Raw genomic sequence first — 17,757 nt, forward strand, 5'->3', positions numbered from 1 at the left:
AGAAGCCACCAGCAAAGGAAAGTAACAAACAACTTACTGCTGGCAGTATCTGTGACTGTGAAATGATGCTGTTGGGTAAGCTGTTCTGCCGGCTTTCCGTGGTTACTTCTGCCCAAGTGACTTGGAACCCTGTCATGGGCTGGTGAAGGTCTGCCTTGGATATCTTCCAGGAAAAATGGCCAGTGATGTTACCTTCCTGAACAATGAAAGACGCAGACAGATTCTCGGGTTTGGCCAACACTTTGGGTAGAACTGGCACTATAAATTTGGAAAGCAGAAGAGATAAGCTAAACTTTGAGAGATAATGTTCAATAAAGTTCATTTAATTCCACAAATCAAGGTCAGATAGAGCTCTCTTTCTGGTATTACCCAGGATCCTGGCAGCTTTCTGGCATCAGACTTTCACTGTTAACCAAAGCCTACCTTTGAAATATTCCATTGGCATTTTGGGCCAAATTCAAACTTCAGATCAAATGCTGTCAGCTGTAGGTGACAGAAAGGAAAGCCTATGGCATGTAAAGATATAAATGCCTCATTCACAGGCAGCCATCCTTCTGCTCCTCTGTATTTCGGAATACCTGAGCTCAGATTTTCAGTTTTGGGAGCACAAGAAAATCCGCAGGATAGCACAGAACTCCATGATGTAGGCAAAAGGTAAGCCATGCTCTAAAACTGAATCAGAAGCTAACAGGGGCACTCTGATTAGGGGAAACATAAGCCTTAGTTGCAGCTGCCCAGGAAGGCTGTAGTACTGGAAACTGTCAAGAGGGATGGTGAGGAAATGGCAGTCATGGCCAGCAGGGCTCTGAGGTGGCCTTGGAGATACTAGGGACTCAAAATGAGAGGGTCACCCTCTAAATGAAGAGAGAGGTTTCCAGACTTGGCTGCGCAAAGCCATGGCTGACTTGACCTAGTGCTGGCAACAGTCCTGCTTCAAGTGGGTAGCTGGATCAGCTGACCCCAGAGGCCCTTGCCAACCAATATATCCATAATTCTGTGATTTCCATAACCTTCCAGCTGTACCTACCATTGTGGCATCACTGTGAAAGATATGAGTGTCTTTATTTGTTATTTGAGAGCAGAATTAACCTAAACAAAATCAAACTGTTTTGAAACAGTTTCTCCTTACAAAAATAAAAAGTAACTAATAACAAATGTCATATGTTTATAAACAGTCCACTAAAATTATCACCTAATTGACAAGACAGTAATATACTAGCCAAAATCTATACTGCTCTGTATTTTAGTTGATTTTTCACATAGGCACCAATCATATTTTAACTTGTTCTGAAACTTAATTTCTAATTTTACAATTGCTTTAAAGACTTTTCTTTTTTTTTTTTGTAATTTGAAACTATTTGGCTAGTTCTCCATATCATGCCTTACCTCCTTAAAAATTAATGTGCTTGTGGGTTTTTTCTTTAAATGCAGAGCAAGGTGGGGTAACAAAGAAAATACTCTCAGCCTTAAAACGACCTTTAGATTTTGCAGGCAGAACAGTTACTTTGTATTTGCATGAAAATGCCAGGTCCTTCAGAATTATGTAGTTTTCCTACAACAAGAAAACCAGAAAGATCACATGGTGCAAATAGGAAAAAAGGAAAAAAAAAAAAAGGAAAAAAAGAAAAAAAAAAAGAAAAAGAAAAGGTTGGCAGAAGATGAAATATTTTCTCCAATAAAATATTTTTTTGATATTCTTAACACATGCCTACATGGCTTTTACTCAGACAACACGGCAAACATTGCCTACATTATGATTATTTTCAGTAGCATAATATATTATCATGGTATTTGGATATGTCCTTCAATTCTACACAGTTCCTTTGCCATGCTGCATCAAAACAACTGGCTTCTAACATTTAGAGGCATGATGGAGTGGGAGTAGCAATGTGAGGATGTAAATGCTAGTCGAATTAAATAAACGTAAGAAAGCTGAGTTAAGCTGTTGTAAATGACAGGCTTCATCTACATTCAACTTTTTAAAAGCACATTCAAAGTCCAGCATCGCATTAAAGATTTTTTTTTATTTTTTTTTTTGCTTTAGAACATTAACTACTTCTATCTTCTTGTCAGGAAGAAAAGCTCCACAGCTGAACTACAAAGCACAAGTCTCCATTTAAAGACAATAACCAGAGAAGAAAACTTTACAAAAAGCGTAAGTGTCTTGCTACATTCTTCTTGTTGTCTAAAGTGCTTTTGAAAATCAAAGCCTGAAAGCTTTAGGAGAAATCATATATGAGAGGAAAATGTGGGGTTTGCTTTTTTAGTTTGTTTTGTTGTTTTTTGGTTTTTTTTTCTGGGAAGATGTCCAATAATACCTGACTGTCTAAGGTCAAAAGTCTTTCACTGCCTTTTAGGTCTTTACTTCCCTTCAGAATCACTATTTTCTAGCATTCTTCTACATAACTACTTTTTTCTAATGCCAAATTGGATTAGTCTAATGTGCCCTTGGAAGGTCATCTTCACTGAGACATAGAGATAGAGCTGAGAATGGACTTGATTCCTCACCTTCCATCTGCCAGAAGAGTGCTCTAACAGGCTTGACACCTCCTTAGGACTATTTTAATTTATTGTGACAGGGCCTAAATGCTCAACACTGGAAACTTAAGGCCTGTATTCACCTTGACCTATCATATCTGGTACCAAAGATTTTGTAGCATCCACCTTCTTCTGTTTGCTTATACCTAAATTCTTCCCCTTAAGAAGCAGTTCCCCAAAGTACATTGGACCAATTACCATAAGATGACTGAGAGAAAACAGAATCATAGAATCATAAAATGGTTAGGGTTGGAAAGCACCTTAAGATCACCCAGTTCTAACCTCCTGCCATAGGCAGGGATGACTCACCCTAGACCATGTTGCCCAAGGCTCTGTCCAACCAGGCCTTGAACCCTGCCAGGGATGCATCATTTACCACTTCTTTGGGCAGCAATAATGAACTAATCCCATAATGCATTTGGATATATTTACAAAGAGTCTTTCCTGACCTCTAGTGGAAATAAACTCCTTAAATGTCAAATTTCTCCTATCTTGGATGTGCATAACTTGAAATATTGTGACTGATCATAACATTCTATCACAATCATTTTTTTAATTCACCTCTAATAATTTGCTTTGCTGACCCCATGAAGCAGTAAATCTTACAAGCTAACAGTCTCTTGCATGAAAAATGATGTCTTTTGACTTACTGTACTTTTACATACCATTAACTCCACTGAATTGATCTGGTAGTGTATGTCAGCGTAAGAAGGAAAGGTGAATTGTGATTTCTTCCATTCTCCATAACCCACTAAATCAATTGTGATGCACCAACCACATTACAACGTTGTTCAAATAATGCTTTAGAGAGACAGATGACACTAGATTGCCAACAAATTGAGTATGAAGAACTGTCACTGCAATATATATTTGGGCTGACATGTACTTATACAGAATTTTTCTTCTTATCTGATACCTGTCTGACTTCCAGATTTAATGTCTAGTATTTTTCACCTATGGTCCTTTTTTCTTATTCTATTACTGCCCTCAAGGTTGTGAACCCCACCTGAATGTCTAAAAGAAAGCCTAGTTTATTAATTACTATTCTTACTGTTCGGTATTGGTACTCTGCTAGAGCCCTACGGTACTAATTACAGATAAAGCTCCATGTTATATATGTTCTAGAAATGTAGATGCATTTAGAAGTTTGTTTGCCACTTTTGTTTTCTAAATAATACTGACAAAAAAAAAATAAAATTAGTCTAGTATGGATTAAGAAAACCCCGAACACCACAGTAAAACCCCCAAACAGTCCAGATGGATTGTTTTTATCCTTTGCCAAAGAGGAACATAAAGAAGAAACATCCTTATCTATCTACAAAGCATGGTATAAATCATACTGCTTAGAAGCTATTCGGAGACAAGCAGAAGGCTGAATGGACACTTACGTAAGTCAGCTCTGTTAGTTTCCCGCGTCCTTTGGTGTCATTGTGCGCACAGGACTCCAGTAACCAGTGGACTTGGAATTGATTCATGCTGATATCTGAACCATATAAAAAGAGAGGAAAAGACATATATTATCATTATGCTTTCACCATTGCAACTTTTCTGGCTTCTCTGGATAAAAATAGGAGTTTTAAGTATTGTAGAGATGGTAGTTCCTCACTTGTTCCTAAGCATCCTTTAACAGAATGGAGAAAATATTATACAGTTACGTAATTTAAAGCTTGTATCAGCTGATGGAGATAAATCTAAAAATAGTGAATTGGCATTTTCTGATATGTAAGCGTATACTGCTTACATTTTTTTTTAAATCAAGTATTTATATTGAGCATTAAAAAAAAAAAATTAAAATCTCAATGCTGGTACTTCTAAACATCCTGAAAATTATGGGAATGACTTTGTGTCAACTGCCTGTGACTGTTTATATTGTCAGAGCATTACAACACTGCTGCCTGGCACAGCTTGAGAAATCAGTGCCTGAAGATATGTGAAAATGTCTGTAAATCCCTGAACTTTCTTCTTTTAGAATACATCATAAGAACTGCTCAGTTTCTGTCCAAATAAAATTCTAGTCTCGACTCTTAGGAGTAATACTAAAGGCCTGAGTTTGCTCCCATTTAAATCAATGACAAAACTTGCTGCAGTAACAATTGTATAAGCCTTCAATCAATTTCCAGCTCTTTTAGCTTCTTGTCTAATACTGACTGCATAAGGAAGCAAAACAAAGGGCAATAAAAAATTAGACAAAAGAAGTAAAAACTCATCAGGTAGTGCAAATACATCCTGTAATATTTCTGGATTTAGTTCTCCTCTCTCTTTATACAGGGAATACTAAATTATGTCTGTTATTATTAAATAGCTTGGTATGACATGCCAAGTCCCTAACCGTGGGTTTCAGGAAGGAAAATAAATATCTTTAATGAGTTAAGGGCTGATCTGACATTAGACTGCTATGAGCTATTTGGATGCAGATGGGAAGGATTGTAAACTAACGAGAAAATAAGTAGTGTCTGAAACTACCTTAAATGGTATTGTGGTAATAAGACTGATTAGAAGTTCCTTGAAATAGATCTTTGCAGCAGCTATCTTCATAACAACATATGTGCTAATTGTGTAATTTCTCTGGAAACTCAACTTTTTGTCTTTTTTTTTTCAAAAAGAAATCTATAAAAAAATAACTTGCTGTCCTGTGATTGTTCTCTCTCATTTAAAAATAAAATTGATGTGCTTTCACTTGCCTCTTAGATGCAAACTCACAGTGCATTTATAAGTAGGTTTCATCTGATTTAATCTCTTTCAGTTCATTCACTTATTGCCTGTTATCTGCTTGTGTCCCTCTCCTGGGACGAAAAACCAGAATACCTAGCTTCTTGGAATCTGAAAACTTTGTGCTGCTATATTAATCATGATATTAACGATATACACTCTGTGCCAGTTAAGCACAGTTAATTTGATATTGATTATTATGTATTAGTATATTATCTGATAATCACAATTCATTACTTTCAACTATCTGCGTGTAAGGTGGGCTGCTCTCTGTAAAGCTACAAAATGGCTACTTTCACTTATAATAACTTTCACTTGCAAACCATAAACAAATCACTCTCTCTTTGGTAGACATTATCCAAGCAAATCAAGCCTTGCCATAATCCAGCCATCAAGAACTGGATAAGACACATATCTCAGGTAGGTCATTAAATATCTCTTGATGGGCAAACAGGGGAAAATAAATCTCAAGCATCAAGAGGTTACAACAGTTCAGCAGCCAGATATACCTCTGTAGAGATTTACTAAAACTCTGCTCAGAAATGCAATTAAACAGATTGTAACCCAAGATATTTGGTATTTCCAGATCCTGGCACAGTAGACTTTTGTTGGATTCCAGTGCAGCTCCACCTCCATTGCTTATGTGAGCTTCTACTCTCAGGTTATTCTTCTTCCTTCCTACTTCCTTCCTCTCTTGCATCTTCTTCCCTTAGTAACCCATTCATTAATAGCTGTGGTTTCTGATATCTTCCTTATATGAGCTAGAAAATCAGCATGAATTTTTTTTTTATTTCACTTCCTATCAATTTAGACTGTAAATGTAGCATGAAGATTTTAATTTCATAATTTTGTATTTAAACAAAATGAACAAATGAATCTTGTATTTGATTCACATCTTGTACCGTGATAACCTATACTGAAAAGACAGGATTTTCTTTCTTTTCAGTGCACATGTAATTAAGTTATTTCAAAAATGGTTTTGCATATATTCATACAACCGCATCAACTGCTATAAACTGTAACGCGTAATGACAGCTCCAGCTAAGTTCAACCAAAACTTATCATAAGAACAGGCCTTTTTGACTTCCCTAAATTTTTTTTCAAGACTAAAACTTCTTCGATTCTAATCTCCATCTTCATGACTGCTGTTACCTGAAAGATTTGAACATAAGCATGCTAATTCCTTTTTGTTAGAAAAAAATGCAAAAACAATTGACAACAATAAAACCAATTTCCTCCTTTTAAAAAGTCTATACTGTCAGGGATAAAGGCTGAGTATTTTGGGTTGCAAAACTGAAATATGATAGGAAGTAGCTCTTACTTGAGATAGAAGCTTTTAAAAAAATAGGAAAGGTGGGACATTCTAGTTAGAAGCATGAAAAACTCAGTGTATGTGCATGCATGAAGTATGCATATTAAGAAACAAGACTGGTTTAGAAAATATCTTTAAATTTTTCAAGAGTAAAAGGAGACAAGATGTATCGGATGATTTAAAGAGTCACGTAAGACACTTAAGAAAGAAAAAAAAAGATGAAAACATGCATTTGTTTTATAAAGTTGCTCATAAAGCTCGTGGCTCTAGAGATTCACTTTTATGCAAAAGAAAACTTCTCCCAGCCTCCCATTCAGTGATATACACTATCCTAGTGAGATCACTGCTATAATTTTATTTAGATTTTTGTTTTCAGTTGTCCATTACCAACTCAGTGGTAGGTCCTGGACAAGCTGTCCAAGCTGCAGTCTAGCTGAGTGCCAGCCACTGGCACCAAAGTTAATGGTTCTGAACAAAGCCCAGCTAATTTTAATACATTGTAACCCACAGTCACATCTTTTTCTGAAGAGTCATTTCAGTAGTTAATATTAACAGAATATCCAGTACCTAATGGGACTGATTTTGGCCAGTTTATTGGAAAGCATAACAGTTGAAAGAAACTGCCTTCTTCAATCTGGTTTCCTGATATCCCAGCTGTCACAGTATAAAGCCTTTTTATACATAAACAAACTCCTTCTTAATATCTTGAATCTGTATGTCCAATTAGGAGTCTTTATAAACCTTTATAACTTCATTGTTCTCATGGTTGGAAAGTATACTGTTTGACACTAAAAAGACTGGTGCTTGCACAAAGAGAAAACATACATATTTCCCAGAACTCAAAATATTTGTATAGAAACACTAAACTTGAAGGATATACTAAGTGCTAGCACTCATTTGAGCACTTTTAAGCTTGTGAAATGAGTCAACAGAATTGTCACTTAAGTCAGAACTCCTTAAAGGACTGCTATGGCAGACAAATTATTCAAACAATTACTTTTATTTTCAAGTTTCTTTAACTTAGGAAAAAAATAAGAAAAAAAGCAAACCAGGAAAATTACTTGAAAAATTTCTTAAAGTTACTGACATGAAAATGATCTCCCTCTGCCCAAGCCATTTTTAGGTCTTTCAGACAGTTGCATAATGCTTATCTGTTCAAATAAACTAATAGATAATGTTAATTATTTTGGCTATGATTTTTAAAGTAAATTTGAAGTATCAAATGAGTTCCTAGACTTAAGAAAACATTCCTATACAAATATCACATGAACATGTTCTTAAAATTCCATATATGCTTAGCTCTTTTGCTGAAAAAGGCTATGCAGAAAACGTTGTTGGACAGAAATCTTAAATCTCTAACTAGAAATCTATTGATCAGGGGATACTTTAAAGCATGTTGAAAAGATACCTGTTTTGATTTCCTCCGTCGTGTTTCACCCAAACTCACCCTTAATTCCACAAAGCTATCTCTCTATTGATTATTTAGGAAGATTTTCTTCACCAGATATATCTGCTTCCCCTACCCTACCCCCCAACCCTAAACTCTTTAGTTCCACTTTAATAAAAATAAATAAATATACTAAAGATTTTTCTGGGGGTGAAATACACATTTATTCTGTAGCTTCAAGCTGTAAAAGCAGCCAAATTCCTATTAATGACAACACCAAATACATTTTTTACCACTTTGAAAAGTCCAGGTTCATATGCACAATTTAAACACCTTAGATTCTTAGATTGAAAAGTTTTGCTTAAAGTACCACAACATATCCTTAAGGCATAGCTGCACAATGATCAATAGGAATGCCACAGGCCTACATTCTACACTTGTTAAATCTCATAATCTCCCCACAGAACTGAAGCTCTGAGACCTATTCAGAAAAATCACCCAACACCATGCCAGGTAACTCTGCAGCTTTTCCTAGCTAGAGTTTCTGGTTTCAGTGGTTCTACAGTTTACTGAAAATAAACTAAATAAAAAAGTGATCTCTTTCCTCATCTTTGCCACATTTCTGTTCTGACGTGTATTTCCATTACAGTCAACCATGTGAATAATCTCATCTAATGTGATTTTTTTTTTTCTACCATGTTACTTCAGACAGCTCCTTTCTTTGCCTCAAATATTTTTTTCCAACTTCATTTTACATGTATTGGTGCAGAGAGGTGCCAATGGGACAACCATGAGGAACCAGAGTCTCCTTTGTAGCTAGAAAACTGGCATTGCATAGGCAGGAACAGAAGTCAAACTTGTTCACACAATCCAATGCCACCGATATGACAACAACCTACTGTGACTCTAGGAGACCAGGTAAACAGGTTTGAGAGGTATTCCTGTGATCCATAGCAAGAAAATTGCAGCAGACTATTTTGGGAATTGGGGTTAATTCCTGCGCTGGTTTGCTGGAGGTCCTTAGACAAGCATTTCTTGGCACCTTACCTCTGTTCCACCCCTGTTGAGTGGTGATAATGATAACAGTTTCTGATGTAAACATATTTCAGCTCTAGATTGGTAGGTTATTCTGATGATAGGTCTCTATAATTTGGCATTAAAATGGCAATTAATGCTAACTGTGACACCGCTATTATGCACGCAATCAAATTACAAAAACTTACTAGAAAATCAAATGGGGTTTGCTGGAAAACAAGATTTCAGAGCAGATATGTTCAACAACAGAGGTTCAAATTAAAGTTATTACAACAAAAATGTCTAGCATCAATAAGCACATTAACATCAAGCTGATTTCTGTATTGTAACAGAATTTGAAGTAACTAACAAGCAGTGCCTGACAGATTTTTCCCATTAGGTTAAAATATGGTAAAAAAAGTAAAAATTATAAAATAAGACATACTTAAATGAAAACCTTTACCTGGCAGCACAAAAATATAACAAGCATATGTCAAATGAGTATTTCAGCATGAAAGGAAAAGGTGTTCTATATTTTTTGTCAAGTTACTCAGCAAACTGACTCCTTCCAAAATATATACATATAATTAATATGTTAACTGTATGGCAAAGGAGTTATGAAAGTTTGGAAGATAATTAGCCATACGTAAACCTGCTGTCTTCATTCAAAGCTAACGTTTCTTCGAACAGAATGCCATAAGGAGACTGAAATTTCTGTGAAGCTATTCAGTAAGAAAATTACTGAAAGAATTTGTTCTGCATGTAGCTAAATCTTTGGATTTATTATCTATTGTTAAATCTGGTATTTCATACAGCAAACTGCAATTATTATTTCTGACTGGCCACATGGGTTTTGTTTTTCTTCTCATACTGGGGGGTTGAACTTACAAGCTCCTGAGAACTCTGGCTCTGATTCAGCAAAGCACTTAAGCACAAGAACAGTCGTGTTGACTTAGGTAGTTAAGAGTAGCTAATGGATCAGACCAGAAAGTTTAGTACCCACTATGATCAAGACACTAATGACCATACAAACTATAGTTAAAAGATAGCCTTGAACATGTTTTCAATTGTTTTAGACTAATAGAAAGAAGAAAATAGAGCAAAATTCAGTAATTTCCTTTCTGGATCATGTTTCTTGAAGCATTAGTGCTCTAAATATAGGCTATAACAAGGGGTAAAAATTTTATATCTAATATCACAGCAGAGGGCAGAATCTGCTCAGGGCATATGAAGTTCATGTTTCAATATCTACAAGCTTGATTAATTATTTCTGTGGCAAAGTTATAGTATGATTTTGTGGAGCACTGTATAAATCCTGTGTCAAACAACGCACCACCCAGGACGAAAATTATTTATCTCATTGTATTGAATGGTGAAGCTGTGCTATAGTAATATAAAAGTAACAATGGTAAGTGGTGAAATTTATGATGTTTTATGTAAAGAAAAATATTTTATCATTTCTGAAGCATCCAAAGATGTGTACAAAGGCTTCCTGAAGAAATGTTCCTGCTCTACCTTCTCCCAGTATGCAATCCCTGATACACCTTTGCAACTGTGTATCTAATACAACACAGCACTGCTTCCAACCCACCATTCTGGCAGGAGGATGAGCAACAGCATCTGCTCTGCAGCATAACCTGCCTGTATTTCTACACCAAGAACCATTATGTACATAGTAGAAATATAATACAATCAAGTGTTTTTTGCTTTCAGACATGCATTCATCTGTTTAGCAGGCCACCATTCTTCTCCATAACAGAGAGTTCTACAATGTGCAAGTTTCCATAAATGCTTTTTCTGCTAAAAATCAGATGCTGGAGAGGTCCTGAAAAATATGCAGGGACAGCTTAAATATAGGCAAAATCAAGTGAATTAAGGAAGCAGTGTTATTTACATCTAGTTGCTTCAGTTTTGAAGACACAATTAGTATAAAGTGATCCACATTGTATTTATTGCACTGTAGTAACAGCATAATTGAAGAACAGTTAGGGAAGGAATACTGCAGTGTACTGCAGAGAAGCAAAACGTGATCTCAGTCAGTACTTGATCATAACATTTATTGGTTCATGAGCCATTCTATGCCTTTCTGAATCGTGGTGTTTCTTGCCAACATTTGCAATCTGAAACTAATGACAGGACAAGAAATAATGATAGGATAACAACTGTTATTTTACTTACGGCAGTTTAGCAAAATGCAAAGTGAGTTATCAGTCTTAGGATATATAGTTAAACACAATTTACCTTCAACTAATGATGAAAGGCTGCACTGATGCGCTAATGCATTGTGAGCTGCTCTCCACTCTTCCCTGTAAAAACTGTTGTTGATGTGTTCTCTGTCAGGTATTTTAGATAAGTTGTCTTAAGAAAATTAAATGAAAACAGTTTATGCTTTTTAACTGTGCACTGATTCATTCAGAAGTATATATATAAAAAAAAATCTAGTGTCAAATATTTGATTATTAAATTCATGGTATTCCTGACATCTCTGAGAAAAAGAACTTTTTAATAATCACCTATTCAAGCAGTATGATTAAAATAAACACTAAACCCCTCAGTGGACATTTAAACTTCATTCCATAAACACTTCCTAACAAGGCAAACAATACTGTTTCCTGCTCTTACATGGAATATAAGCAGTATTGATTAAATCATAAAGATTTTGTTTCTCACATTATGCTTTTTAAAACAAACTTTCTTTCTATAGAACACATTCTTTGCATAATACAATGTTAAGCCTTCCAAAAAATGGTATTAACAATTAGTGTGTAATTTGAAGACCGGCCTGAGCCACAATATTTGTGTCCACATCTAGACCTAGGAATCCTTAAGGTTTAAAGATGTTTATATTGAGGGATTTAAGTTTGGGATAGTTCCTAAAATGGATTACCTCTACCCTCACTCCTTTTCCTCCACACAACACCCTATACAAAGTGAGTTCAACAGTATCTCATTCTGGTTTTCTATTACAAGGAAATTTGCCTCCTGTAAGCTCCAACTCTCACAATAGCTGCTTGTAGCCTGAACAGAAGCTTCCCACATTACTCCCTTACAGTCAGGTTTTCAAAGGTAGCTAAGCATCCAAAAACTGAATTTAATGAAAAATTAAAAGTCCCAAACAAGTCCAAGGCTCACTATGCTTATACAATCTGTTGAAAATGTTACTAGATACTCTATCGTTAACTTTAGCCTTCTGTGCAACTGACAAATCTAGACATTAATTTAGGTGGGGAAGCTATATTAAGGATACGTAATCTGCTAATCCTTCCCAGTTCCAAAGATACAGACCCATCTTATTCCCAACTCCTCAGTGGGAGGAGATGCAGAGATACACCTGCTACTCCCTTCTCTCTCATACTCTATGCAAAAGCTGTACGGGTGGGTTTGCACGCATGCACAATGCTCCATGAAGTTCCAAAACTCCATGAAGTTCTGCATCTTTTGTTAAAATAATTGATTTTATAGGTTGTGGTAATACTCAAGAAGTAATAAGAAATGCTGAAAATTTCGTACTGGGTAGACAGATATTTTAGAAGGTGCATAAAGATACTGGTATTGGAAACATTATTTTTTCCTGAAGAAATAGAAATCAGGTAAGATTTTATTTATTAGTTGGCCAGTTGATTTTTTCAGTGCTTTGCAGTGAGTTAAGTCTTGATAAATGATTTTACAATGCAATATTGAATGTGTATCTGCAATCTGACCATAGGTACTCATCCCACATAATGATGGTCTATCTTTGAATTGCACTCATGGACCAGGTAATTTGCATTTACATTTCTATTTGATCTTTTAATGTAAGTTCAAAAGAAATTAAGGTTAAATTTGTATTCATCTATTAAGTTTAAAAATAAAAGAATACTACTTTTAAATACATATATTAAGTCACATTAAATATACTTTCATAATTACAAAAGGTATTCTGGAGTATGATTCATGTCATACTGAGGGCTTGTGAACAGCATGCTCTATGTAAAACTTAAAATGAAGCAGTAAGTGGATCAACCACACAAAGTGTTAGAACTAGTTTCATGAATGTTCTGGACCAAGCCAGCGCAGTGTAGCCACAATCTCCCTTCAGCAGACAACAAGTGGGCGCCTGTTAGCAAAATCAGTCTTTGCTGTCTGAGCCTGGGATCACAGTGGGTAGTTCTGATTTGGCTTGTGACACTTGATTTCCCAGCATACTTTGAATCCGTTCCAATTACATTCCTGGGACTAAGTGTTGGACAGCCTTGTCTCTAAGCCTCTCATACCAAGAGTTTTAACCATCTACCCTGAAAGGTATGGAGGTTTGGAAGCAAGTGAAAGGAAGCCAGTAACAATTTTCTGTTGTGCCTGTGGAAACAAAGACATGCAGTAAACTGTGCCCTTGAAAAGATGCTCCAGTATTGTCCCATTTGCAGGGGAGATGCACTGAGGTTGCCACTACTGTAAATGTGATTTTAAAACTTAAGTATTTGTCCCACTAATCAATTGCGTACCATTTGAGAAGTTGCATACTACCTGCTCTACTGTAGTAATTGTTGTTGATGTTTTTATGTCAGCCACCAGCAACATTTTAACTATTGTTAGCACTTCACATTTGGACATGAAGCAAATGCAGACCAAACAGTCTGAGCCCTGTGATCAGTTTATAAAGTATAACAAATATAACTGAAGATGATCAGATGCTCCCCTTTTCATTTCCTCCTGCCAGGAAAATGGCAAAGACATTTTTCCTGGCACTGCATTAAGCCTGTGTGAGACAAAGTTAGGGAGGAGTAGGAATCGCACAGAGGATACTTCTGACAGGATATTCTTTTAACTCTGGAATAATTTCCCATGACAGTTAAAGCTGACAGCATTACCTAACCCAGGCAGGATGCTGGAGAAACCTACAGGATACAGGCATCTGAGTCAGCTGTGGCACACATGGAAAAGCAAATTATGCCATGTCTACTGATGAATTTCTAAAAAGGTGATCTAGTCGAAGATTCCTGCGCTGGGGGCCAGCTTTACTAATTAAATCTCTAAATACATGTGCACATTATGCATACCCACATAATCAATCACTGCTGAGCCAATGTCTCTGTATTCACATGGAAGTATGAGGGCAATACATTGGTGCAGAGTTCAATGTAACTACCAGTGAGGTCTTCTTGTTGAAAGAACCATCTGGACCAAAGTGATAACTTCAAGTACAAATATTTTCCTAGTTACATATCTGCAATTACAGAATGGCCAGCTGCTCAAACACTGAACTTCCTAGTGCAACAGTTAGTATCAAACTAAATATTTCATTAGCATTAAGCAACTACTGCTAAATTCTTTACAATTACAGCTAGAAACTCCAACTGGTATTGAAGGGATTCATTAGCTTCAATGGCTCTAGTTCCATGGGAAAGGACCATTGGATAACATGAGGAAAACTTTCAATTATTTTAAAACCTGTCATATGCAATACCTTATTGCAAACAAAGAGTCAGCACAGTCACTTCATTTATCTCCCTGAACTAAGTGAAAGTTAATTTTGTTTTCCTAAGATCTGGTTTTAAAAGCATTCATGGCAGCTTTCTGTTTGCTTTGCTTTGCCTTGCATTTTATTCTTCTCTGTAATTTAATTCATTATTCTTGTTTGGTTGATTTATCAGACAATGGAGGATTCTTTGCCTCTCCCTGCCTTAAATGTTCTTTTTTTTTCTGATTTAGCATTTACCAGAAACACAAAGAAAGAAGCCTGAAGCCAGCTCTTAAAGCATTTTAAATATTTGTCTTTTTAAGCAAAACCAAGGGGCAGATATATTGATTTTAAATATCCAGAAGCACTTTAAATGTTTAATATAAACAGAGGGATGTAAATGCACATATACTTCATTCAAAGAAAAGTGAAGGAAACTAAAGCTTTACCTAAGCAAGTACATTATACTCCAATAACAGGCACTAAGAAAACGGTAGTGGAGGCAGAGTAATGGGTCAGAAAATATCACTGTGATTTGTTGCTGTGGAAAGAAATCATAATACTAAATTACATTCTACTCTTTCAACGTATTATAATTATTGCAGCAAGTGATGAGAATTGATGCAGTGAGTTCATAGAGAATATTTTTCTTTTCTGTCTATGGGAAATATTTTATTTTCATACACAAATTTGCAGCAACTTGAAAGCTTTTCAGCTGAAGTACAAAACCTCAGCTCTCTAGATGCCAAACCACTGAGGCACAGAGGAAACATAACGATCTTTCTATTTTCACACTTTCAGTCTTGATTACTGCACAAGATACTGAGGATCTTAATTATCCTAACTAGCTAATCTTTTTAAGCAGAGGGTGCAGAGTGCATCCATTCTTGGTAATGGATGGTACTCTGTGACTCCAGCACCAAGGAGTTAAAAGTGATTTAAGCTGATTCCACCATCTGACATAAATAGCATATAATTTCTAATTTCATATGGTTGAGATGGCCAAAAAATCTGGCCACAAGCAAGTTGTTTTTTTCATTTACAAAAGTGGGATTCATGCTGTTTAAGGAATGTACTGTGTTTCTCTAATCCCAGGCCTAAGTCAGAGGCAGCAAGTGAAAGACATTTTCTTCTTTCAGAAAGAAGCTATTGTATTCATATAATTGCAATACGTTTTTGTAATGACTGTCTAGCAAAATTATGTGCATTTGCTAAGCACCTTGTACTGCTTGAAGTGTGGAGTTATTTTTGCTAGCATAAATCCTGAAGTAAAGTTATTATTGCCAGCATACCCAAGCATTCAAACTGAAAGATTGTTTCAGAAAGAGATTTATTTTTATGTAAAGTCCAGATCCTACATTCCATTCATGCCTCACGCTTACTGAAGCTAATGGGACTTAAGAAAGAACATTTGAAGAACAGGCCTAGATAAGTCTTTCCAGCTACCAACTGCAGCATATTATGATGCATACATATGGAAATAGGATCTTCCATCTACTTACTCAGACTTTAACTCAAACACTGCGTTCAGTTTCTGAGTACTGGTTAGCAATCACTTCTTTAACGTATAATAAAGCCAGTTCAGTTAATAGCTTGCAACACCCCCTCTGTTGCAGTTGTTGCACAGAACAGAGGTCTGATGAATTCTATTCAGAAGAATAATACAAAAACAAGAGCTTCAGCTCTGATGTCATCACTGTGTTCTTTCACTGGCTTCCTAGAGGCACATCTGCAAATGACAATGAGGAACACATCTTCTTATAGTAATGGAAGAACTACCTTTGCATGTCAAGAGATATCACTGTACCTTCTGGAAATCCTAAGGTACATTGCAATCAACTTAGGTGGCCTCTGCAGCCTGGTATTGATTAAGGACAAACTCCCTGTCATTCAGAAAACAAAAACATCTGTTATAGGGCCTTACAGATAGAATTGAACAACTTGATTTAACTTCAGAATTAGCCCTACTTGAAGCAGATGGTTGGAGCAGCTGACCTCCAAAGGTCCCTTCCAACCCATTTAAATTATTCGATGATCCTGATCTATTTTGTTGGTTTTAGACAGAATAAAATGGTTCAAATTCAATTTCTCAGGTAACAAAGGGACCAATGAAAATAAAGAAACAATCTAAAATAACCTTAGGAACATATTTATGTTTCTTTAAGTGGTATAAGAAATCCACACAGGTCTTTCCTTCTGTTTCTGTAATCTGTGGTGTGCTATGATGCTACAATGTTGGGAGGCAGTAAAAAACTGTTCTATAGAGCCACCTTGGTTTGGGAGAAAATAATAAAAATAAAAATAAAAATAAAAATAAAAATAAAAATCTCAGGTCATCATAGAAAGGTATGTGCACCAAATTCAGAAAATAAATAAAACTACTCTTATTAAATGAAAGACTGCTATTTTAGTAGCTGTTAAAGTTTTCATTTCAGCTAAAGAAACTCTATATCAATATAACATACTGGTTTAAAAGTCTTCATCTTAATAAAATCCAAAATCTATATAATGTATTTATTTCATTACCACTGCAGCCACCTCTTGTTAGGACCAGAACGTACAAAAACACTTTGAAAACAAAACCAAACTATCAAAGCAGAGATTGCTACAACCAATTGAAATTTTGCTCAATTTACGTATGTCCAGCATGTGCAAGCTTGTGAATTTTATTTCTTCAATTATTTTTTACCTTATGGGACCTCTCACCATTATCAACATTCTTATTTCACATGGTTTCATATCAGTTTCTTAATTTTTATTTGTTTTTAATCACACATCCTGATTTTGGACTATAGAACAGCTGCGCTCCACCACCAAACAAGTGCTGGTTTTAATAGCAGGCAAAAAATAACTGGAGCAATCAACAGGGCCTCCTGTTTTCACTTCACTATGTAGCAGACAAAGAGGACAATTCTCTGTCAGGAAGGATGTGAACTCTGATTGCCTATCTGCAATGAAAATAGCCTAGACATCAGGCAATTGACTAAGGTAAATTTTCTCTCAGTATTTCCTATCGCAGTTGCTGCACTTTTAGACCTCTTATAACTCCCTAAACATGACTTGAGACAGTGAAGTTCATAAAGCAGAAAGATGTGTGGGTACATTTCCCAAAGCAGCTGGCTACAGTAACTGCTGTCTTTCATAAAGACAGGACACAGCCAATATGCTTCTCCTGCTGTGTTCCCTGCACAGTGAAACAGACTTGCTCTGCAGTAAATTGTCACTAGTAAATTTACAGTCAGTACCCCATCCATGTACTACATAACCTCCAAACTCCTGTAAGAGCTCATAGAAGCTGCTAGCTTCTCAGGAGCAGGTAACTGGCTGTATTTCAGTTCCACATGAGGTAATGGTTCCTGC

General features: G+C 36.0%; 1 protein-coding gene across 1 annotated transcript in view; it reads right to left on the bottom strand.

Annotated features, from left to right (window-relative positions):
- KAL1 (Kallmann syndrome 1 sequence) overlaps positions 1–17,757 on the bottom strand; it is a gene marked incomplete at its 5' end in the record, with an annotated part of 57,760 nt that overhangs the window by 4,095 nt on the left and 35,908 nt on the right. The window contains 3 exon segments of the mRNA XM_010015990.1: positions 38–258; positions 1,387–1,552; positions 3,927–4,021. Coding sequence (XP_010014292.1) covers positions 38–258; positions 1,387–1,552; positions 3,927–4,021 — 482 coding nt within the window.

Source organism: Nestor notabilis, unplaced genomic scaffold (assembly GCF_000696875.1).
Source record: "Nestor notabilis isolate BGI_N333 unplaced genomic scaffold, ASM69687v1 scaffold11696, whole genome shotgun sequence".
NCBI classification, from domain to species: Eukaryota; Metazoa; Chordata; class Aves; order Psittaciformes; family Psittacidae; genus Nestor; species Nestor notabilis.